The sequence below is a fragment of the Macaca fascicularis genome, chromosome X (genome assembly GCF_037993035.2).
Source record: "Macaca fascicularis isolate 582-1 chromosome X, T2T-MFA8v1.1".
NCBI lineage: Eukaryota > Metazoa > Chordata > Mammalia > Primates > Cercopithecidae > Macaca > Macaca fascicularis.
The window spans coordinates 30,882,022-30,907,374 of NC_088395.1; the positions used below are offsets into that span (position 1 = coordinate 30,882,022).

A 25,353-nucleotide genomic window follows, 5' to 3' on the forward strand; every position below is an offset into this window, starting at 1 on the left:
CTTTTCTAATTCCTATGGGCTAAAACTATGTGACATTAATGTGTAAAATGCTTTGTGCTTTGCCTATCAAGCAATATTCAAATAGTTTAAAATACATACTTGAACATTTAAATTAAAGATAATGTATTTAGTTAAGGGCTCCAGACAGTGATGCTGTCTTCCTAGGAACACATGGAAGAACCTATCAGGAAAGTCAAGCACCTGAAAAGGATGATCTTTTCCATAGGTTTTAGGGAGTTGGGGACAAGAGAGATGTTTCAGCCACAGTGGCCCTAAACAGTGAAGCGGCCACCACACATTTGCTCATAACAAAAAACATACTCTCATCAGGCCGGGCGCAATGGCTCACTCCTATAATCCCAGCACTTTGGGAGGCCGAGGCAGGTGGATCACTCGAGGTCAGGAGTTTGAGATCAGCCTGGCCAACATGGCGAAACCGTCTCTACCAAAAATACAAAAATTAGCTGGGCGTGGTGGCGCATGCCTGTAGTCCCAGCTACTCGGGAGGCTGAGGCAGGAGAATTGATTGCACCTGGGAGGTGGAGGTTGCAGTGAGCCCAGATTGCACCACTGCACTCCAGCCTGAGCAACAGAGCGAGACTCAGAAACAACAAAAAGTACTCTCATCAACAGGCTCATTTCCAAAGATAGTAGAAGCACTCGATCTTACTAAGGGTTTATCAGTAAGATTCCTATGTCCTTTTTCATATAGCTTCTGATTAAACTGAGGGGGGAAAAAAGCAGTTTCTGAGAAATTACCGCCATTTGTCAAAAGTAGTTTTTGTGGAGAAGGAATTTCAAAATTGGGTATGTATAATTCAAAGTTGTCTGTAAGATAACAGGATGTTTGTAGCTAACATTTCAAAATAAAAAACGGTAAGCTTTTTTTCCAAAGCTGGCATAGACCAGCGTCAGAGACCACTGATGTTCTTTTGTGGCTTGGCCTCAGTTATGCCTCTGGGACTCAAAGCTGTGGGACAGTCCAAAAACCTAATCAGAACAGGAAGAATGGGGGGAAATAACTTGAGGGAGGGGGCAACTGGCAGCTTTCTGCATATTAAAATCTTATCTTTCAAGGTAAAACTTACATTTCCCCCTTCTCCTTGAAACTGTTTCATCTATAAACTTTATAGGCAAAAAGCTAACATTTCTATCTCAATACTTTGAGAGTACTTATATTTTCTCTCACACACAAATACATACAGACTCACAGATATACCTATCTCATTTCACATGCAGATCTAAGAGATGGCATCTTCGTCAGCATTTAATACAATGCTTTGCAAATAACAGATTAAGGGAAATGACACCATCATGCATCTTACATGTACTTCTGCTCTCCTTAGAAAAAGATTATTTCACTGCTACTCTAAGTTTCTACAACTCCCCCTACCCCCAAATGTGCACTGCAGTATCATTAGGCAAGCAGCTTTCTAATCAATTTTGTATACACTGCCTGATAAGCAATTTGTTTGAAAACTTGAAGGTAGCAATGTGTGCTTTAGTAGCAAAAACATCAGTTCTCTACTGGGTATTCCTATACACAAGTGGGACAATGATAAGGCTAGCCATCTACTGATTACCTACTTCATGCCAGGCTTATTACATACACTGTCTCTTTATCTTGACAATTATTATAATGTACCTGCTATAATTCTCTTTTACAGATAGGGAAAACCAGATGCAGAGAAGTCAGATATAGCCAGTGAGCACTTGAGCAATTCTGACTCCAAAGCCTATGTGGGCTCTCTTTCCACTATGTCATGGTTCTTCAAATGAGCCTTGATGAGCAAAATGGGCATTCTGACTAAATGATTTATTTCTTGATTAATTTCTTACATAAGAATAATCTTATATATGTTCCTCAAGTTCAAAGGAAGTCAAAGTACAAAATGCTTTAGATTTGTGTGTCTAAACCTCAAGCAAATTTTTCTAGTATTTTGCAACCAACACTTTTATAAGAACACTTACTGTTTGTTGGGCATTGTGTAAACTGCTTCACATAAATTACCTCATATAATCCTAATAAAAATCCCGTAAGATGGGTACTATACCACACATTTTATAGATAACAAGCATAGAGAAAGTTACTTATCCAAGGATACATGAATGACACAAATAGAAGTAGGATTCAAACTGGCACCTGACTTGAAAGCCTACTCACTGTCTCAACCACCACGTACAACTGTCCCTCTGCCGTGTACTACAATTGTCCTCCATTTTACTCTAGGCTTGGCAACACATGGGAAACACACTTAAATGTCTTCTCTCTCAGATGTTAGCACCCACATGAACTACCAATTTCTCAGTCTAGGGGATGGCTACATGGGGGTTCATTATACTATTTTATGTATCTTTGAAATTATAATAAAACTTTAAATTACAGCCCAGGGCAGCAGTTTCACCAACTTCTCTTTTTCCTTTCTCAAGAAGATAGACTGGGGACCAGGTGCAGTGGCTCATGCCTGTAATCCCAGCACTTTGGGAGGCCGAGGCGGGCAGATCACAAGGTCAGGAGTTCAAGACTAGCCTGGCCAACATGGTGAAGCCCCGTCTCTACTAAAGATACAAAAAATTAGCCAGGCATGGTGGCGCACACCTGTAATCCCAGCTACTCGGGAGGCTGAAGCAGGAGAATCACTTGAACCTGGGAGGTGGAGGTTGCAGTGAGCCGAGATTGTACCACTGCACTCCAGCCTGGGTGACAGGGTGAGACACTCTGTCTCAAAAAAAAAAAAAGAAAAAAAGAAAAAAAGATACGTCAATAAGAGCTCTGATATAAAATCTGGAGCTTTTTTTTTTTTTAAGTACTAACCTATGCTACATTAGACAGTTCTCCACTTCCAATGAAAAACAACAACAACAAAAAACCCAGTATTTTATTTAGCAGGGATTATCACACAGCAAGTAGTTGCTAAATAAAATGTATATGATTAAAGAAAATTGGCCGGGTGCGGTGGCTCAAGCCTGTAATCCCAGCAGTTTGGGAGGCCGAGACGGGCGGATCACGAGGTCAGGAGATCGAGACCATCCTGGCTAACACGGTGAAACCCCATCTCTACTAAAAAATACAAAAAAAAAAAACCCAAAAAACTAGCCGGGCGAGGTGGCGGTGGCCTGTAGTCCCAGCTACTCGGGAGGCTGAGGCAGGAGAATGGCGTAAACCCAGGAGGCGGAGCTTGCAGTGAGCTGAGATCTGGCCACTGCACTCCAGCCTGGGCAACAGAGCAAGACTCCGTCTCAAAAAAAAAAAAAAAAAAGAAAATTACTATACTAAGAAAATTCGTTTATGCTCTACAGGTACCTAAAGGTTTCCAAAGTATTCAATCACCATAGGTGGATTCCCATATGGGTTATGTTCTTCAATATCTTCCACAATCAGAGGATTCAATTAAGATTTCAAATGGAGAAAATGAGGCAGAAATTTGATTTGTAGTAACATCACCTTTCCATTAAGGATGGCTCTGTTATTTTTCCATTGCTTTAAGTAGTTAAAATCTTCCTCCTCACTTCTAATATTGACTATACTGAGGACTATAGACGATATTACAAAAAAGTCATTAAATTAGTGAATATGACTATTTCTCAAGACTCTCTTTCTCAAAAACTCCCACTTGTTCCCTGTTACCAGCAGAATAAAGTTCAAGCACCTCGACCTAGCATTCAAGGTCAAAGCCCCACTTACCCTCTGTTAACTCTTCAGAAATCTCATGCTTATGCCAGGGAATTGTAGTCACTGTCTCCTAAAAGTCACTCTCCATCTTGACTTCAAGCCTTCATTACCTTATTGTTGTTCTTTTCTAAAATGCCTTCCCCTTTTCTCTCTGCCTATTGTTTAGGGCAGTGGTTCCTCACTCTTTTTTTCCTTCAATATAATAATCTTATGAAAATCTGATGAAAGCTATAGACCCACTTCCCGTATTAGACACACTTATGAAACTCTGCATATAATTTCAGAGAATTCACAGATCCCCTTTGAAGCCAAGAACCTCAAGTAGAAACTTCTCTATGAGGGAGTGGCTGCAGACATGCTGACTGCAAGAGCCCTGACATATGCCCACTTCTCTAAACCTGTAAACTCAGAGATTGCCCTAAGTTTAGAGAGGGTAGGAAAATGAGGAAAGGCTTCATGGAAAAAGTAGAGGTTAAGTTGAGCCTTGAAGAACAGAACAGACAAGATTTACACGTGCAGAGCTTTTTAGACGGGCATTCCAGCAGGAGGATAATGTAAGAGCAGAGAAGTGCATTGAATCTGCACAGAAACGAGTTGATGTATGAATTCTCTCATTACCCATGAACATATAGAGCACTTACCACACTGTATTATAATTATCTGTTGATGTATCTATTTTTCCCACTGGTAGGTATGTACTAAGCATCTAGCATAGTATCACATTTCATAAACTATATGCACAAAACTGCTAAATGTTGAAAGGTAAAATGATAGGTTGGATCATAGCTTGTGAAGTCACAAGATTTTAAACATGTTTCAAAATTATCAGTTGCTTGGGATCGTTAGAACTCATATACATTAACCAACATGTTAAAAATATATTATCTGAATCTTTTCATTAGAGCAGTTCCCTTTAAGACTGCTATCAATCAATACTGTTACCTCAGTTTCTACAATTATTTATACTTAACAAAACTGCTCTGCCTTAAAATATTCTACAGTCAACACTTCCCCAAAACTCATATTGATCTATTCTAAATCATCTGAACTAATGTACTTATAAAAATAATTTTAAATGTTTAAAAATATATATATATCATACGCTTAGAATAATAAATGAATACACAAAGAATAATTCATCAAATTTTTGGTCAGTGTGCACTTTTCTATTTTGACAGAAAGCAATTTACAAATAAATGAGATGCTATACCTTGATTATTATCATCAGTGTTTGAAAATACTGATGAGCCTATGGAATTTGCATACATGAATTATTTTGACAAGAACTACTAAAGGCAAAAGTCCTTCATCTATTGTTTTAAAAAACAGCAACAACAACAACAACAAAAAACCCAGAACTCTGTCAGGAATAAAACCTAAAGAAAAATAAATGACCTGATAGCCAATATCCCGACCCACCTATTAACACATCTAACAGTTCACTTACCGTAGGGATCGCAGTGGTGCAGCTGACTCTTCTGAGCCGTCTCTGCATCAGGTCATGCTCCATACCGTTAACTTCAGACTTCAACCGCTCTAGCTCCTCTTTCTCAAGTTTCAATTGCTTTGCTAACCTCTCCATCCTTGCTCGTTGATGTAACAGCAAGGCTACAGCATTATAGATAACGTCATTGCAGAGAACAACACTGAACAAGTGACTGGAAAATTTCGATATGTATTACTAATGTATAAAAGACTCATTCAACTTGGGGGTTGGCATTTACTCTCATGTCTTTATAATGCTATGCTGCCTCCATATCTGCTTCAATTTAGCTCTCTGAATGCTACCAAAGTGACATCACCTGAACATCCCTCTTGTTCTATTGTCCTAAGATTCTCTTTATACTTGTGTGTGTTTTGAACAGGCTGACTACCAGGCATACTTAATCATTACTTCCCTTCTTATATACTGAAAGAAAACTAAATTCTCAGGTATCTTGAAACAATCTGAATAGACGTTTTAAAAACTCTATATCTAATTTAGGTCTACTATTAGCTAATCCAATAATTCCACTTCTTATATATTATTTATATGTAAATATCATTATGCCCTCTGGGCCATCCTCTTTAGAAAAGATTCAAATTCTTTCATTTGATGAACTTTACTCCATTTTCCATGAATCTCTTTTTTCCTACTCTGTAGTTTGTACTTTTGACAATTTCCATTTCACTTGTATTTTTTGCTCTATGAATATTCTTTCTAAACTAAGCCTTATTAGGCCTACAATTTCATGTTTTAAAACAAAGTCTATAGATGACTCTGAAGCACTAACTTCATTCTTTTTGTTTGTTTCAGACAGTCTCCCTCTGTTGCCCAGGCTGGAGTGCAGTGACGTGATCTCGGCTCACTGCAACCTCTGCCTCCTGGCTTCAAGTGATTCTCCTGCCTTAGCCTCCCGAGTAGCTGGGATTACAGGCGTGCGCTACCACACTTTAGCAGAGGTGGGGTTTCTCCATGTTGGCCAGGCTGATCTCAAACTTCTGACCTCAGGTGATCCACCCGCCTCAGCCTCCCAAAGTGCTGGGATTATAGACGTGAGCCACCACACCCGACCACTAACTTTATTCTTAATAGCAATGCTACTGCCCAACATTTAATACTAAACATTTAATTAAAACTAAACAGCTAATATATTTGAATGGGAGATTGCTGCCTCACCACAGAAATGAAATTTCATAAAAGGGTTAAAGTTTACCTTGTGTGTAGGCATAGTCATCTGATCCAGAACTAGAACTCCTCTGATATTTATGGCTTCCCTTTTCTCCCCCAGAGCCTGGTATCACTGAAATGGGCTGAATAGGTTCTGGTGCTGCAGAGCGCTCTTCTTGGTCCACTAAATTTAAAAGATTTTCAGTCGTTGCTCGGCCTACGGTAATTTTAAAAACTGTAGTTGGGTTTGGTATCACTCGAGGAGATGGTGATGGAGTACACGAAGGTCCAGTTGGCTGTGTGTATGTAATATACACAGGATTAACACTAAACGGAGGTTTTGGTTGACTAGATATCCCTCTTGAAGGAGAACTTGAAGGTGGCGTGGTGGCTGTGTATAGTGAGTGTTGATTCCGTGGAGATGGTTGATTACTGATGGGTGAAGGACTCCTATTAATTGCTGTCCCAGGTCTTTGAGAAGGTTCAACTGTAATTTCTATCTTCTTCATGGAACCTTTGGATAAACTAGATGCTGTGTATGGAAGATAGGCTACTGAATGGCTTCCCTGTTTCTGATAGCTAGGAGGTCCTTGTTGATATGGATGGGGTGGAGTAGTTGAAGGACTAGGTGGCATAAAGATGTGGCCCAACTGGGAAGGTTGCACTTGATGCTGTGGAGAGCTGAAGGGTGAAGGACATTGAGAAGGAGGTGGTGAATGGTAAGCAGACTGAGGGATCTGCTGCTGTTTGGGAGAATACTGAGAAGGTTGATAGTTCTGTTGGTGTGGATAAACAGGTAAAGGACGCTGGCTATAGTGAGGCACTGGGCCCTGTGGTGAGGACTGCCACGGTGTATTCTGAGGAGTTTGTCTTCCTGATGAACTCTGAGATGTCTGTCTAATATAAATAGAACCAGGAGATCCATAGAGATTGCTTGGAATTTGTGGAAGAATTTGTAAAGCTCTTGGTACAGTCTGTCCAGAAGGGAGGTTCTGGGATACTGTAACAGTAATTGGATTTGTACTATACCGAGGTATGTGCATGTATGAAGGAGGTGGCGGTGGTGGTGAAGGCCCTTGCATAGCAGACGGATTCATTCCTGTTTGCATGGAAGATGGCTGTTGAGGTGGCTGTGAAGGAGGAGTAGCTGCACTTCTGTTCTGTTCATTCATAAAAAATGGATTGTAGTTGGGAGTAGCAGCAACAACAGCTGGAGCTGAGTGTGGTTCTTGAACTAAACATATCAGCTGTTTACCTGCTGCATGCTGTGGATCAATATGTCCATCACTTGAGCTATGTACCAGTGTTCGACCACCATTAAGTTGGGCTCCATCTCCTGGGTGATAGCTACTAGGAGAATGGACACCCAGGTTAATATGTAAAAGGCGATTTCTATTCATCCTATTGTCATCTGGACTATGGTACTCCATATATAAGTATTTGCTACTCTCCTGGGAAAGGGCTCGGCAACAGGCTTCAAGATTGTTGTTATTCTAGGGGAGAAAAATGGTAAAAGTAACATTGGCAACATTAACAAATTCTAATAGTGAAAGTCAGGCTTTGCCAGAGAGTTATGCAAATACTACTGTCACAGAATAAATAGAGAGCAGTATCTTAACCACAAAAAGCTTCATGGTCATCTATCCTGAAAAGGAGATACCAAACGATCCATATTACTTTACAAACATTTAGCTCACATTACTAGTACTACCACTACTGCTACTGCTACAGAAATGTAAAGTACCTACTAATGAACACTGTGACTCAACCCCAAGTTTTCTGACTCCAAATCCAGGACTCATTTTATACTTGTTGCATCTCAACAAATTAAAATGTTGGGCTTATCTCGGATTCACCACAATTGCTGCAATATAAGTATAAGTAATATCCATGATTAATATTTAAATCGATAAAAAACATAAAAATAACCATGCTTTAGTTTTTAAAAGGCACTAAAACCACAAAAGGAGAAAAAGAATTACAATAAAATTCCTCAAGAGTTAAAACAATAAAAATTCTAAAGCAGCCCTCATTTTTCTTTTACCTAAATTTATCCTTGAATAACTTCAACTGTCTGAACCATTATATAAGATTTAAGCAAAATGAATACGTATTAAAAAAATCCATAACTTAAACTATGGCTCCATAACTTTGCCCGAGTTAGGGTAATTTAATTAAAAACCTGGTGTCGACTGCCTTAATTAAATTCATTCATACCCTCACAGTCTCAAAAGTTTTTACCCGCTGAAAGGTGTCTTGGTATACTTTCAAAATCACTGAAAGATGTGAATTGTTTAGTTCTACACACTCACAAAGAAGGTAATAGCAAACTGACACTTTAGAAGTTCCAACTGACAGTAATCAGACTAATAAAAGGTTCCCTCTTTGTAAAATTTTAATATATCAAAAAGCAGTTTTCTATTGAAATACAGAATTCCAAACTATTTTACTAGTGTAAGACACATATTATCCACTGCTTTTGAAGTAATCCATAAAAGTTTCCCAATTATTGTGACTTTCTCTGTAGTTCATAAATATACACAGAGATATGCACATGCATAGATATTACTATATATTTTAGGAAAAATGTTTTATATAAAAACGAAAGGAAATAATTCACTTCTGCTGAGAACCAAATGAAGTTAAACCTAAAACAGGACCCATAATGTTGTAATTTTAGAGTTGGGAGAACTCCTATTAGAGTTCATCTGCTCCAATGCAACTCACATTTACAGATGAGGAAAGAGATGCCTGGGAAGTTACATTGCTTGACAATAGGCACTTAACTAGTTAACTGGAAAGTCAATTCTAGATTCTTACTCTCCTGAGTCCCAGTGCTCTTTCCACATGGTAATTTCAAGGGAAAGGATGTTTGGCCAAAAGGACATTATTAAACTAGAGCTTTAGGAAGTTTAAAAAAAAGTCAAGCAAATCTTTGCAAAATGAATTCTTAGAAATTTAATGAATTGGCTTTATTAAAACTCTATAGATCATTTTTAACCTTTTCTTTATATAAAGTTTTTGATACTAAAATTCAAATACTTTAAAAAATGAGATCATGCATGTAAAACATTAACATCCTACCCAGATGATAGTAACAAATAGTAATTATTATCAATATAGAAAATTTAAAATTCAAATACTTTTAAAAATACTTTGAGTCACAGAAAGATGTATTAATTGAAGAAGAAAATCATTACAACTCAAAGATCTGAATTATTTTTACCTTGCTTGAAAATCGTATTGAGCAAGGAAGGGAAGATATTAAAAGCAAATTTGGAGCCAAAGGATTCAAACTGATTGGCAACTAGAATGTGTCACTGACAGACATCTGAAGGAAAAAAAATATGGAAGGTGAAATAAAGTATTCTATTTTTTTTTTTTTAATAGACCTATGGATTGGGGAAAACAAAAACTGGAGAGTTTTCTTTTAAACATAAGGTAGTCATGGATACTTTACCATCTGATATTTTTATTATTAATAACCCTGAAATTCCATGTTCTGTACGCTGAGTTAGATAGCCTATGTAGTATTGTCACAAAAAGTATCCAAATTCAAAATGATATAAAGTTGGAATTGTCAGCATGTCTATAGTGACAAGTTGAGTAAATTTTCCTATGAAGAAAATTTAAAAACCACAAAACCAAGATATTAAAGTATTATTATTACAGAAGTATTTTAAAAAGAAAACTACCAGAATAGATTATAATAAGGATAAAAAATGTATCAAACAGTAAACATGAAGAAGAAATCAAAATCATTTCAGAGGTAAGAATTTTTAAGACATATAATGAACACTTTTGAAAGGAATGAGGCAAAAAAGCATCATATTCCTAAAAAGTGATCCTAAATTGAGGATGATACCCCTGAGTGAGGCTCTAAGGCTTGCGCATTAAATGCAAACTACTGAGCCTCATACATTTTAATGTGAAAAACAGTTTTCCAGAGCCAGTAGGTGGTAAATCTCCATACAATATATTTTATTAATCCCAAAGGAAGAAAAAAGTGGAAGACTTAGGACAGTGTAATTATCAACAAATGTTCACTGAGCTGAATGTAAAGTTCTATTCCTTCAGTTTAGTTAAATGGTCATGAGAAATGCAGGTAATAAAGGGCTAAATGAAATAAAACAAGGTCAGGGCTAGGTGGGGCCCTAAGATAGGTGAGGAAGGTGATTGCTAGGAAGTGGTTTAAACTAAAAGCTTCACCCTTACTTGGTTTCACTCTGGTGGGAAGTATCTTTGCTCTACCAGAAACCAAAATGGGGCTAAAGTAAAGAGCTGAGATTCAGGCTGGGAATGTGTGTGAGAAAAAGCAAAGGCAAGCTGTAACACAAAAACCATAAGCCCAAAGCTCTAGACTAGTAAAGGGCTTGCAAACAAAGGAAGCACCTCTGTTACCATCATTGTTCTGTGAGTCTCTATTTATAATTAACCACACCTGTATATAGGTTTAGGTTATATCCTGAGCTGCTCACACTGCCATAAGGTAGAGTTTGAACATGAGTACTAACTGTGTGTGAGGAAGACCAGTGAGCATGGTAGAAGTAGTGCTGCCCACAGTTAAGCAAATAGGTAAGTTCCATAACTCAAAACACTACGATCCTGTGAAGGATGACATAAAACACAACAAGGGGACAGTGGGACAGGGGAAGTGGTAGGCCTACTTCTCTGTTGTCCCCTGAGTGGGAAAGACACATTCTATCTTAGAGATGAGAGATTCAATGTAAGACACACAGCAAGACAAAGGTAATGTGAGTGAAAGTGGGCTTACATTTAAAGTGGGCTTACATTTAAAATTAGATATCAGTAAGGATTTAGCATTAGAAAAACAAGGAGTGGATTATCTACAGACTTAAAAAAAAAAAAGACTCAAAAGTGTATAGTCCAAGAAGTTAAAACGATAAATTTGAGATTCAAAATTCAACTCTAAGGACTGAGGGACTGATAGTACAACCCAAAATCTTCAAAAAGTGAAACATAAGGAGAATCTGTTTTTCTTGTTGCTACCTGCTTTTACTCTCCAATCTGTGGTTCTCAATGGTGGGAGATTTTGCCTCCCATGAGACATCTGGCAATGTCTAAAGACATTTTCAGTTGTCACAACTGCGGGGAAGCTATTGGTATTTACTGGGTAGAGGCCTCGGATGCCTAGAATGTTTAGTAATTCTACAATGCACAAGGCAGACTCCCACAACAGAGAATTATCCAGGATAGACTGTCAACAGTGCCAAGGTTGAGGGGAAATCCTGCTCTAAATGTTCCCCCCGACCACACATACACACACACACAAAGAAAACATAACTGGGTTCTAATTACATCACACATCACCAGCTCTAATAGGAAAAACTAAAACTTAATATCATTATCACTGGTAGGTAACTTACCTGTAACATGCACTGAGACACCACGCCCTCTGGAATTTCAGGGAAACGTTGTCGAAGATCATGGAGAACCTGAATATCAAGCTGTGGGCTGCTTTGCGCCATGCCAGAGCAAATGGTGGCCAAGTTTCTCTTAGGAAATGGATGTTAACTGGCTTTCCAAAAGTGATGATCTTCTAGCACCACAGTCATTTTCTATTTAAAAAAGAAAAAAAAAAAAGTATGGTTAAGTCTAGTTACATATTTCACTTTATTCCTATTGATCCTGTACAACTCAGTAGTGGTGGCATCTCCTCTAAGGAGGCTTCCACTGACCCTCCCCGTCTTAGTCCTGCTGCCTTGCCTCTCCCCTCCATGATGCTGCCAAAGCAGGCTTTGCTTACCCTCACAGGAACACTAAACACACTATACTGAAACCATCTATGCACCTAAAGCTCTCACCTATTTAAAAAAAACCAAAAAAACCTGAAGCCCCACCTGGAATATAGCTCATTATTACAGACAGTGAGGATGTACTCAAGAAGTGATGGGAACATATAAGGACCTGGAAGTCAACTTGAAGAGGTGCACTCACTGGCCACATTTGCAACAATTTGAATACCAAAATAATAGAAGACAGTAATGAGTTATAAACCTGTAGAAAAGAGGGAGCCGTGCATCCGTATCAATGAAGATAGCTAAATACATACATACAAAAATAGGGGAGAAGGGAAGTCCCTGCTTACAGTAAAATCCAATCGGTAAACATGCAGGAGTGCTGGAGCTGGAAAAATCATTTTGCAGTCATCATAGTATAGAGACTGCTTCAAGCAAGTATCATCAATGGATGCTAAATCTAGGGGAAAATCTGCACGAAGAGTAGGAAGTACACACAGTTTTATAATTGTGTACCCAAAGCTTATTAGTTGCAAAGGGGAAAAATTTAATTATACAGTGGACAAACTGAACAACATCTTGACTGGGTGATCAAAATGAACATCACCAATGAGGGCCAGATGGACTGCATAGGCCTCCAGATGTGACACCATGAGAAGAACACATCATTTTATAGTATTATAGTCAGGAATGCATAACCTGAAACTAATCATGAGGAAATAGAACATTTCTCATTTTGGGTTTTTCTATAAAAAAGGGTGGGGGGAGGAAATGTCATTTTAAGACAAAGGTTTGAAAAATGTCCCAGGTTAAAAAAGAGAGAGCCATGACAACTAAATCTTTTACCTGATCCTAGATTGGATCCTATACTAAAAGGGAAAACTGTTATAAAATAAATGAGTGGATCTATTAACCGAAGTGAAATGTTGACGGTAGATCAGAAGTATTCTGTATCAATAAATGTACTGAATTTCCTGTTTACTGAATTGATAACTGTGCTGTGGTTACATAAGAGAATATTCCTATTTTTAGGTATTAGACAATGAAGCATTCAGTGGTAAAGGGCATGCAACTTACTCCCAAATAGTTCAGAAAAAAAAATATGTACATGTGTGTACATACAAACGTGTACATGCACACATACCTGTGTGCACAGACAACTATAAAGCAAACAGGAAAATGTTAATAGGTGAATTTGGGTAAAGGGTATACAGTGTTCTTTCTCCTATTTTTATTTTCATAATTCCTGTCAGTTTAAAATTATTTCCAAATAAAAAGTAAAAATGAAAACAAAAACCAGCTAACCAAACAAAAGCCTGTAGCTCTACTCAAGGTCTGTGCCTTGTTCACCACTGTATTTCCAGAGCCCAACCCCATATCTACTCAAGTATCGTTAAATGATGAATCAATTTCACTATACTAAATCAATCTACCTAATAAGATAGATTTGGATAAAACAATATTCATACTCAAAAATATATAGACAAGCCTTTTAGATGAATCTTGTCCCCCCATCTCCTGCCATCCCCCACCCAGCAAATATCGAGGGAGTGGAGTCACCTATATAGGGTAACTTGTGAACGCTTAGGGAAAAAAAATTGGTTTAGGCTACTAAATCAATGGGTATATTTTTCCAGTTTGTCCCTGTTGAAAATCCCAAATCTGAAATACTAAGAGATTCTACCAGATTAACAATCCAGGATTTAAAATGTTTCAAAGTCCTTAGTGTTAATTTAACTTTTTTCTGAATGGGGTTTGAATTATCTATCTTCCATTTTCACAGTAAAGCAATTTCTAATTTCCACTGGCCAAAGGAGCCCTAGCTAGATGTATAATCTTACCAAGTCACTGAGGCTCTAAGGCAGCGTTGTCCAGTAAAAATACGTGAGTCATATGTATAATTTGAAATGTTCTAGTGGCCAACTTAAACAGGTGAAATTAATTGTAACATTTAACCTATGTCAAAAATATTGTTTTAAATGTAACCTACATAAAATCATTGTTATTTTATATATATATTTCAAATGATATCTTTGAAATCCAGTGTATATTTTATACTTACAGCACATCTTAATTCACACTGGTCCCATTTCCAGTGCTCAGTAGCCACCTGTAGTTAGTGGCTACTTTACTGGACAGTGCAGCTCTAAGGCTTTAGGATCTTCATTTAAATAATAGGCAACAACCTAGAACCCTTAGATTCCTTAATTCAACATCTCCTTTTAGGGTATACAATCAAGTAGGCACACGGCCTAGCACAGGCTAGGTGTTCAATAAATATTTATTAGGAGAAATGGGGAGAAAAAAGGAATTCACTGAATTTAATGGTAGGGATGACCTTAACTCATCAAATCTGCTTGTATTTACAGAAATAACAGTTTTCCTAACAGGAAGTGATCCCAATATTTGAGGTGCTAAACTACATTCAGAACAGTTCATGGCTATTTAATCAAACCTTCAATAAAGAGCTTCTGAAGCAGCCAAAGGCCTAACTCCAGCTTTCCCAGTGGCTCCCAAAAACGGTTTTACTCATTTCCCAACCTTACTTACAAGCCTTTAAAATACAAGGGCAATACCATTGTCTTTTTTATGAGATAGAAGAAAAGGCAAGAAGGATCAAAACAAGGACAGACAGGCTTCACGTGTCAAAAGCATAGGCTCCATATACTTCAGAGATCTTGAGAGCGGTCAGCTCTCACCTAGCTTTGTCAGAGCCTTCAGAAACCTCAGATGCTACTGAATCCAAGGTTACCATTATTTTTATCACTATTATTAGCTACCATTTATTGGTAGCTAATAATATGCCCTCAAAGGTAGTTATGATTATCTCCATTTTACAAATAAGAAAATGAACTCAAAGAATGAACATACGGCAGAATCATGACTCAAATCCATGCCTGCCTTCTCCAAAGTCTGTGTTCTTTCTACTGTGTCACTAGTAGGTATCAGAGCATTTCTAATTATGAGTGCCTTTCTCTGACTGGCTAAGGAGCAAACCCTCATTAAGTTTATCATTCAAATAGGGAGCTAAAGGTGTGTGGTGAGGTGGACGACTGAGAGGGAAGGAAAAAATTCTTGTACAAATAAGTTAGCTGTTTAAACACACAAGAAGAAAATGCCTTTTGAAAAAATGGTTATAAATACTTGCCTTTGAAGAAACATGTGAAAGCATCTTTCAAATGGAAGCCAACAGCTTACAAAAATGGCTACCATCTGAAAAGATGATTAATAGACTGACTTTTCACAACAAATAGGAATCTAAACTGTTAAACACATATCCTCCCTTAAGGGATTATGTATGTAATCTTAATAGTGGTTAGCACTCTGCCCTGTACAAACATTCACTCACATAAGCACTAATTGACATGAATAATCATTTAGTATTTCACTGTAATATATAACACTCAAACTTAATTTTTTGATAACTATATCATGTTAAAATACTTTAAAAAAGCAATTTCCATTTTGCTCACTGGGAGGCTTTCTGTTTACAAATAGAAAATATTCCAGCCAATAAATTAAGTCAGTGATACAGTTTAGATGTTTGTCCCCTCCAAATCTCATGTTGAAATGTGATTCCCAACATTGGAGGTGGGGCCTGATGGGAGGTGACTGGATGATAGGGGCAGATCCCTTGTGAATGGTTTAGCACCATCCTAGGTGAGTCCTTGTTCCATTCACTCAAGATCTGATTGTTTAAAACTCTAGGACCTCTCCCCCACCTGCCTTGCTCCTGCTCTCGCCATGTTACATGCCTGCTCTTGCTTCACCATCTGCCATGATTGTTAAGCTTCCTGAGGCTCTCACCAGAAGCTGGGCAGATATTGGTGCCATGCTTATGCAGCCTGTAGAATCCTGAACCAATTAAACCTCTTTTCTTTAGAAATGACCCTACCTTGGGTGTTTCTTTACAGTGATGTAAGAATGGCCTAATATAGTCAGTTTCCTTTAAAAACACAAAGTTTTACAGTAAAGTATTACACTGTACTTTTATATTTAATCCAATTGAAAACACTGTCATATAGTGTCATATTATAGATGTGGCTACCATGCAGATCAAAGCATATAATCTATTCTTGTCCATATATATCAATGTAGGCAACAACTACTAAGCAAAATACACATTGAGTTTGTTTCTTAACATTATAATGGGCTTAATACAATAAGCGCTGAATGATGATTTGTCACTTTAAAACCAGACAGAGGACTCAAGCCGTATCTAAACTGTACAGGCTAGGCTCAGGCATGACCAAACTCCTGGGATACCCTTGAAACACTCCCACTAAAGTCCAGATGGCCACAGCTGTGGATTGTGGAGCTGTGTAGGTGGTAACCCTAGATCAAGAAAGAAGAAATACTAAAGACATAAACCCTATGATCATCACACAGTTCAGGGGCCACATGAACCAAGAGATTCTGCAGAGTTTTAAGCCTTTAATGCATGTCAGCTTTGTGAGGATTTTTTTCTTAAAGGCAAGACACACTATGGGGCCCAGATGCTATGCTTAGCAGTGGAATCAGAGGCTTCCTTCAGTGGTGCAGCTACCTCCCTAATTCAAGACTGCTGGTAACACAAGGCACAGTGGTTTCTGTTCCTGAAAAAGCAGTTGCTAGGATGTCTCCCAACAGAATTGCTTCTCCCAATCAGAGAGGAAGCTCCCCCAGAGCTCTGCTCTAATGCCACAATTCCCCACACTCTAGAAAATGATGTCGACATCTAGTGCTTTGTTTCCACAGTTTTTTTCTGAGCTCAGCAAATAAACAGGGTGGTGCCATTATGGCCCAGAGTGTTTTACCTCTGTCAGAATTTTAGGTCACTTCCTAAAACAGTTGTATCAGAGGTAGTAAAACCAATGGTCTGTGCAATGAATTCAGCCCACAGATTTGCCTGGTTTGGCCGCCGCAGTGTTGTTTTAAGTTGAGCTACATTTAAAACTGGGAGACTGGCCTGGTGCGGTGGCTCAAGCTTGTAATCCCAGCACTTTGGGAGGCCGAGACGGGCAGATCACGAGGTCAGGAGATCGAGACCATCCTGGCTAACACGGTGAAACCCCGTCTCTACTAAAAAAATACAAAACAAACTAGCTGGGCAAGGTGGCGGGCACCTGTAGTCCCAGCTACTCGGGAGGCTGAGGCAGGAGAATGGCGTAAACCCGGGAGGCGGAGCTTGCAGTGAGCTGATATCTGGCCACTGCACTCCAGCCTGGGCAACAGAGCGAGACTCCATCTCAAAAAAAAAAAAAAAAAGCTGGGAGATTTCACATAAAAATTTACATATCTAGCTTTTCTCTGAAAAATCACATGATCTAGCAACTGCAGGCAACAACTGGCTGAAGCTAAGGTACCACTCCCCTTTTAGAAAGGACAGTTTGCCTAGTTCCTATACTCCCTAGCTGGTCCCAAGCACTGCAGCCTGGCCTTGCTTCACCCATCTAGGTATCTCCTGGGTTTGTGACACCCAAAATGTGTTCTGCAGAAAGGTTTAAAGATACAACGGTAAGTATCAGTGTACTCTAGTGTGTCTCAACGGCATACTATTGATGCAATAATTTGGGGCACAAGAATTCCTTGTCATGCAAGACTATTCCAGGCAATGAAAGGTATTTAGCATCCTGGCCCCTCCCATAAAATCTCAGTAGCACCCCCAAGTGGCCTCTAGAGAGGCAATACGTTCTTGGGCTGACAGCCACTGCTAGCATATTAAGGTAATGAGGTGAGTGAGCATTTCCCAGGTTTGAAGAAAAGTTAGCCTTGTCTTGAGAGGAATTTTAGGATTGCAAAATAAAAGAATCATTAATTTTTCTGGTTGGTCTGGCCCAGTAATAATTGTTGAACAAAACACAGTATGTATATGAGTATAAAGCTTTCAAGCTTTCACCCATTTTTTTGCTGCTTTGGGAGGTTTTGATTTTAGATCACATTTATTGAGCTGTATCTGTGTACCAAGTACTGTGCTAAGTGCTTTACCTCATTTAATCCCCAAAATACTTCCATGAGAGGTAATATTATCATCCACATTTTACAAATAAGTAAACTTGAAGTTCAGAGAGGGCAAATAAATTGCCTGTGGTTACACAGTCAGCCAGTAGCAAAACTAAGATACAAATTTAAGGTTATGCTCTTAACCATTATTCTTCCGTACTACTGGCTACCTGGTAAGACTCTGATGATGTCATAACTCTTAACAGTTTAAACCAAACCTTGCTTTTAAAACAGAAGTTTTTATACTAGAGTGTGAATTATTCAAGTTAAACAGTAATAAAAAGTGGCTAATATTGAGGCATAACAAATGATATTTTACTGGCAGAGATAAGAGTTCCATTTTTCAAGATTTTTAATGCATACATGTAAAGGTGCTACCAAATAACAAGGGAGAGAGGAATACGATAGTTATTATTTCCCCTAAATTAAGCCTTCTAAATAATTTATGAAACAGTCATCCTATAGGATTTTTATTACAATAGAAACCATTTTGAAATAGTCACATATTCACTGCATCTATCTCATATTCTGTTATAGTCTCAAGAGATATACTATAAGACTGAAATATTTATATTAAAATAATCCTCAAAAACATTTTCAATTTAAATATGGCCTCCAGAAACAATATATTCATATTTAATTTAAACTTAACAGCCCCCACAAAGAATGTTTGTTAGCTGCCACATTAAACTTATACACAAGAATATTTATAAATATGCATAAATATATAGAGACTACATACGCAGAAATTTCAGCTGAGAGGACACAGAGGCAACAATACCCCAGGAGTAATGAGCACACCCAGAATCCAGATCTTGATTTCTAATTGCATTCTCTCTTTAATAAAGGGAACCAAGGCCCTGTGGAGAAATGGATGATTCTAAAACTGGGGCAGGGAATATATAGGATGAGCCTGGAGCATCTTGTAGTACCAGAAAGTAAGGAAGTACTAAAAAATCAAAATCCCATGATGATGAGGGCATGTCAAAATGACACAGGAGCCAACTGAAGGCGCTCCCAATGGTCAAAGCTGGAAAATTTTGAACACCAAAATAAAGTAGTATTGTATTATAACCCAACGTATAAAATAAATAGCCATGAGCCCATGCTGATATAAAGAAATGACTGAATAAATGAATGAATGATAAATAAATGAGGGTTGGGGGGAGCCTCCCACGCAGAAATCCCAAACAATTTACATAGATAATTCACCTCAAGGAGGTGGAGCATAACCTCCCACCTCTTCAGTGTGGACTGCACACAGTGACTGCTTTCCAAAGAGCACAATACAGGAAAGAGGTGTTTAAAAAAAAAAAAAGATTACAGTGAAGAAACGTAACAAACACGTTCTCAGCCAGGTGATCAAGGTCAACATCAACAGTGATAAGTCAAGTTGATAGTATGGACTGTTTGCATGGTGTGATGAGAATGTGAGAGTGGCACTTTATCTTTGTGGTCTTCCTCCTCAAAACCCATAACCCCATTCTACCCACGAGAAAACCATCTGACACATCCCAATTGAGTGATAGTCTACAAAATACCTCATCAGTACTCCTCAAAAACAAAAGTCTGAGAAACTGTCACAGCCCAGAGGAGTCTAAGGAGACATAACAACCAACTGTGATGGGGTTTCCTGGATGGAATCCTGAAAGAGAGAAAAACATGTTTAGTAAAAGTTAAGGAAATCTGAATAAAGTACAGACTTCAGTTAATAATAATGTTTCAATATTGGTTCACTAATTGTAACAAATGTACCATGTTAATGTAAGCTGTTAATAATAGGGGAAACGGAGTGCAGGGTATATGGGGACTCCCTGTACCATCTTCTCAATTTTTCTGTAAAACTAAAACTGTTCTAAAAAATATAGTTATTTAAAAATAGAAAAAAAATATACCTCAAGATGGTTTATCAACCCTGGCACAGAAATTTTATTCACATCTCCAGCTCTGAAAGCAACTTCTTTTCAGTAGTCTATAAAATCTGAGAAAACGAAAAGATGGTTATCTTTTTGCTAACTTCCCAACTCAATATGGAAAGTAACAAAAACTAGTAGACTTCTGGTGCCTCAAAGTAACAGCAGACAGGATGCTAGACCACACTTTCAGGGCAGGTTGGCTCTTTCCCAAGTATCCTTACAAGCTGAATCTTCTTTTCTTTAAATATCTTCTACAGCAAGTAAATTCTACATTATCCCACAGAAGACAGCAGAAGTTCAAAAAGAAAAACAAGTCCACTACTTATTTTCTTAAGTCAACACCTGGTTCTGACTTAGCATCCTGAGCCTCCATTCTATTTAGAAAAGAGAGGATTAAGCCCAGGCCTATGAAGCATGCATATAATTTTTTTTTTTTTTTTTTTTTTTTTTTTTTTTTTTTTGAGACAGGCTAGAGTATAGTGGCAAACTCACGGCTCACTGCAGCCTCAACCTCCCAAGCTCAAGTGATCCTCCCATCTCAGCTGCCCAAGTAGCTGGGACTATAGGTGTACACCACCACACCTGGCTAATTTTTTTTATTTTTTATAGAGACAGGGTTTCACCATATTGCCCACGCTGGTCTCAAAGTCCTGGGCTCGAGCAATCCGCCCACCTGGGCCTCCCAAAGTGTTGGGATTACAGGTGTGAGCCACCATGCCCAGCCTATATGATTTTTAATTGCATAGCATACAGTGTGTATACCTTTTTGAAAAATGCTACCTCTATTATAAATCCTGTTTCTGGTCTGTGAAAAACTACATATATATATATATATAGAGAGAGAGAGAGAGAGAGAGAAATAGTAACCTTATTCACTTATTTTGACAGATGAGCACTCTCCCCATTTAGAGATTATCTGCATTCTCAGTAAACCTAGTAATTCAATGTTAATATTATCATTTTAGGGCATATATTGGCTTTTATCAGAGCTATCATACACACAAGTTTCTAATTGAGCTCCTGAGTAAACTTCATTTTACAACCACAGTAGAGCTAAAATAACATACCCTGTTTATATCATATATTTAATTTAGCAGTTTACCAAACTTTCTTATTTTTTAATTTCTCAGTTACTTTATCAAAAAAAAAATGAACTTCAAGTATGAGCAAGAAGCACTGTGCACTGACATGAATGCTGCTTCTACCATGTGTAATTTTTTTTCTACTTTCTGATACAACAATGCAAAATCCACCCCACATTTTTTTTTTTTTCCTTTGAGATGGAGTTTCGCTCTGTCGCCCAGGCTGGAGTGCAGTGGTACGATCTCGGCTCACTGCAACCTCCGCCTCCTGGGTTCAAGTGATTCTCCTGCCTCAGCCTCCCGAGTGGCTAGGATTACAGGCACCCTCCATCATGCCTGGCTAATTTTTGTATTTTTGTAGAGATGGGGTTTCACCATTTTGGCCAGGCTGGTCTTAAACTCCTGACCTCAGGTGATCTGCCCACCTTGGCCTCCCAAAGCACCGGGATTACAGGCGTGAGCCACTGCGCCCGGCCTTTTGTTTGTTTTTTGCCATCCCACATTTATGTTAACCCCTTCCTACATGCCTATAAAGTTTTCTCCCTTTCGTAAATGCCTATAAAAGTCACTGTGTGTGGATTATCACTTTCAACATTTAGTATATTAACTTTTTAGTCTCCTCTAGGAGTTTTCACTATAAATCTTGAGAACAAGAACCAAACATGCTCTTTTGGCTACAGTGCCTTATACACACTAAATATTCAATATAAATGAGAAAATATAGGCCTTGAAAATAACTGGAAATCTAATATGCTCTGGTTAAGGTGTTTTAAGGTCTTGGTTGCATCAATTCCTAAATGACGTTATTTTAAAAGAAAGACAGAATAACCTATTGGTGACATATGCCAGAGGCAGATCATCTGCACATTTTATTACTTAAAGAGATTACTTAGAACAGTGTATTTTAAATGGTGGGTTCTGACCTATTAATGAATTGTATAACAAATGTACTAGGTGATGACTATCAGGGAAAAGAAAAAGAACAGAAAATATCAAAGTGTTTCACACACAGTAATGGCAAATACTAATTCAAAAAACTTGTTTCAGGTATGTGCATATGTACTAGATCACGATTAAAATGTATTTCTTACTGTGGGTTTGAGAAATAGTGACTTCAAATATGGTGATATATTTTAGGTTATATAAGGAAAAATATTACTACTTTCCTTGTTACCTTTTTCTGAATAGATGGAAGCTTTCTGATTAAGAAGCAAAGTGGAGGTACTGGAGAAACCCTCTAGATATGAAAGTTGAAATGACTTAACTCTTCACGTTATGAATTTCTGTGTGATTTCTCTCAAGTGCAGCCTAGATGTGTTCATGTAGCATCCTCACATACATATAGGAGGCTCCTGCCTTATAATATATTTAAAAGATTTTTTTAAAAAATGAATAATCAGTCTCATTAACCCTGAAATCCAAGATCACAACTATGGGAATTTCCTAGTGGAAGAGTTTGAAAGATTAACAGAAATGCCATTTATAATCATTAACTAAACAATTTCTAATGCATTGCCCATTCATTTAATACAATCTAAGCTTGGCGATACTGAAGACCCATGTCCTCGTAGTGAGAGAAACACACTGGCAGTTATAATAGAGTGGGGTGAGTTCCATAATTAGTAGTCAGAAAAAGAAACAATGAAGGTAGAACAAAGAGAAGGAGAGCTGAGGAAAGCTTCAGGGAAGAGACGACATTTAAGCTTGATTACAAAAAATAGGTTTTTTTGTTTAAAATAAAAACTATAGAATAATAAAGCTGGAAGAAACTCCACATCATCTAACCCAGTAGTTCCCAATCAGGGGTGACTTTGCTCTGCAAGGGACATTTGGCAACGTCTGAAGATATTTTTGGTTGTCATACTGAGGAAAGGTGCTATTGACATCTGACAGGCAGAGTCCAGAGATGCTGCTAAACATCCTACACTGCACAGGACAGCCCCTGACAACAGAAAATTATCCAGCCCAAGATGCCAATAGTGCCAAATCCGAGAAACCCTGAACTCAACCCAAATACAAACACTTCACACAAGAAGATAACTAAAGGCTGGAGGGATTTTAAAACTTGTTAAAAGCCAAGATTATTAAACAGGTGTCACAACATCTTGCCTAAGTACTTAATTCACAGCACATACCCGTGTGTGTTATTATACTAGGAAACAGATGTTAAAAAAAGTGGGAACATTTTCATAAGGTAGAAAGATAAACTGTCTAGAAATCACAACTGATACTGTTATGTAGTCTTTCCTGATACAGATCTACCAATGGTTCAAAGCAAGAATTATGGTTACAATACCACTAACAAAATTATACCCTTATTTGTTCATAATATTGTATTTACCATCTGCTTAATTCAGTTATTCAACATGGATTTGAGAATAAGAAAGATTACAAAAACTAGGAAGTTGGAAGATTTGTATATCCCACACACATCTTGTTATTTCTTGGGGCAGATCTTTCAATCTCCACCAGCTCTAATGCTGGGGATCTGGCACCTGAGTAGGATTAGCCCCTTTTATTCAAAATAAACTGCTAAATTACCCTTCTATTTTCTGGTGAAGTTTCTAATAGCAAATGAATTGTCCAAAGAATTTATAACTCCCACTAGCAGCAGTAGTAGTACTAGTACTAGTAGTAGCAGTAGCAGCTGCTGCTCTTAGGGTCTTGACTTAGGGCCTAAATCTAAGCACATGAAATCACTTGGACATCTTTTGTCATCCTTGCTCTTAAATACACAAAGGACACGGAATATAAATGGAGGGGAGGGTGTAAACATGTTAACAGTAATATAGACTCAATTTCAAAAAAGAAATATACTCCTTACCTCCAATTTTCAACTGGTAAAAATTCAACTAAGATAATTCATCCAGTTTGACACAACACAATTCACGGTTAGAAACTTGAAGAAAAGGCTGAAGACAGTATCCTAAAAAATAAAAGGCTAATGAGGTAAGATTCAAACTGTGAAAGCTTTAAATACAACAGTGTGAGCAAGTGATATAGTGTATGAACAAAAGGTCATGAAAAAGCAGGCAGCCATTTTACTACATGAAATTTCAGTGAATGAAATTTATGTTTAATTGACACTAAGAGATAGTTTTCCTGACTGTCTGAGCCACCCTGCTCCTCTCTCATCACCTCGAGTGCCTAAGGCAGAGCTTTACAACAGCAGAGGGGATGAACAAAGCTTTCCTGAGATTTTAGCTTCAGAGAAAGCTAGCAAGAAGAGCTTTAGCTGCATCCCTGGAAAACCATCAGGAGTCCCTGCAGCTTCCCAAGATGTACTAGTCATTAAAATTAAATGAATTTGATTGCAAAACTGTGCTGAGGCCCTTTTAGGGCCATAGGTCTTTAAAATTTAAAGGACTCCGTGGTGAGTCTGATTTAGTCTCTGGTAAAGTAAAGGAACTTTTTAAAATTCCCATACCCCAAGTAAGCACCACACTCGCACTGCAAGCCCACAACAATGACCAGAGTATACAATCTTTTCTTCTGTTTTGTTGTTTGTTTGTTTTTCCCTGTTACCTTACCTCTTCTCAATAGGATTAGAACTGTTCACTCAGGATTAGAAGGCCTTCCCCATGACCCAACCCACAAAAATCACTAATCTAACATTCAGGAATAGCTTTAACTTCTTCAAGTTATCAAGTTTTCATAAACCTTAGTAAAATAATAGAGTTATACATTTAACAACTCAATAAATGACTACATATTTCAGGTTAATCAAATAGCTCTTGTGAATGAGAAAACAGTTTGTCCATATATAAATATTTCAGCTAATAATAGCAGAAGTGACCAAATTGAACAATCACAATTTTGCAACCTTTAATTACATAACTAAATTCATGCACTGGTAATCAATGGATGGTAAAAGCATTAGGTAAAAGGTTGGGCTTCACAAAGGGATCAAGCTGTCACCACTTGAACCCTCTGATGAACCTTCACAACACTTAAGGTGAAATGACCAGACAATATATGCCTCCAGGTGTAATGTAATATGAAGTGACCACAAGCACTCTTGCCCACCCCTCCAAGAAAATATATTCTGAACCTAATTAAGTACATAGATCTAATTTCCAGTCCATATGAAATAAGAGGATAAAGAAACAAGTTAAACAATACTTCACCAGAATGGGATAGTCTGAGGATGAAAAAAAGCAGACAGGATTGTTATAAATTATAAGAGAATTAAGAGACTTAAGGGGCATAACCAAATACAATGAGTAGCTCCTGTTGCAAAGAAACCAACTATAAAAAAAGAATTTTTTTTAGACGATTAGGGAAATTTAAG

At 37.9% G+C, this 25,353-nt stretch overlaps 1 protein-coding gene across 16 annotated transcripts in view; it reads right to left on the minus strand.

Moving 5' to 3' along the window:
* The window catches only part of TAB3 (TGF-beta activated kinase 1 (MAP3K7) binding protein 3), a 61,336-nt gene that overhangs the window by 20,111 nt on the left and 15,872 nt on the right, over positions 1–25,353 (minus strand). For 8 of the 16 annotated variants that reach the window (XR_012429804.1, XR_012429803.1, XR_010584341.2 and 5 more), the window contains exons 2-7: positions 23,887–23,988; positions 19,960–20,045; positions 19,606–19,709; positions 11,711–11,902; positions 6,370–7,816; positions 5,121–5,281 (exon numbers count right to left, since the gene is read on the minus strand). Coding sequence is in view for 12 of the 16 variants with exons in the window: in XM_005593237.5 (XP_005593294.1) it covers positions 5,121–5,281; positions 6,370–7,816; positions 11,711–11,812 (1,710 nt within the window). In the remaining 4 variants the exon portion in view is untranslated. Of the gene's footprint in view, positions 1–5,120; positions 5,282–6,369; positions 7,817–11,710; positions 11,903–18,806; positions 18,925–19,605; positions 19,710–19,959; positions 20,046–23,886; positions 23,989–25,353 lie in introns of all 16 variants that reach the window. The other 8 variants (XM_074028961.1, XM_074028958.1, XM_065538359.2 and 5 more) reach the window with 4 other exon arrangements.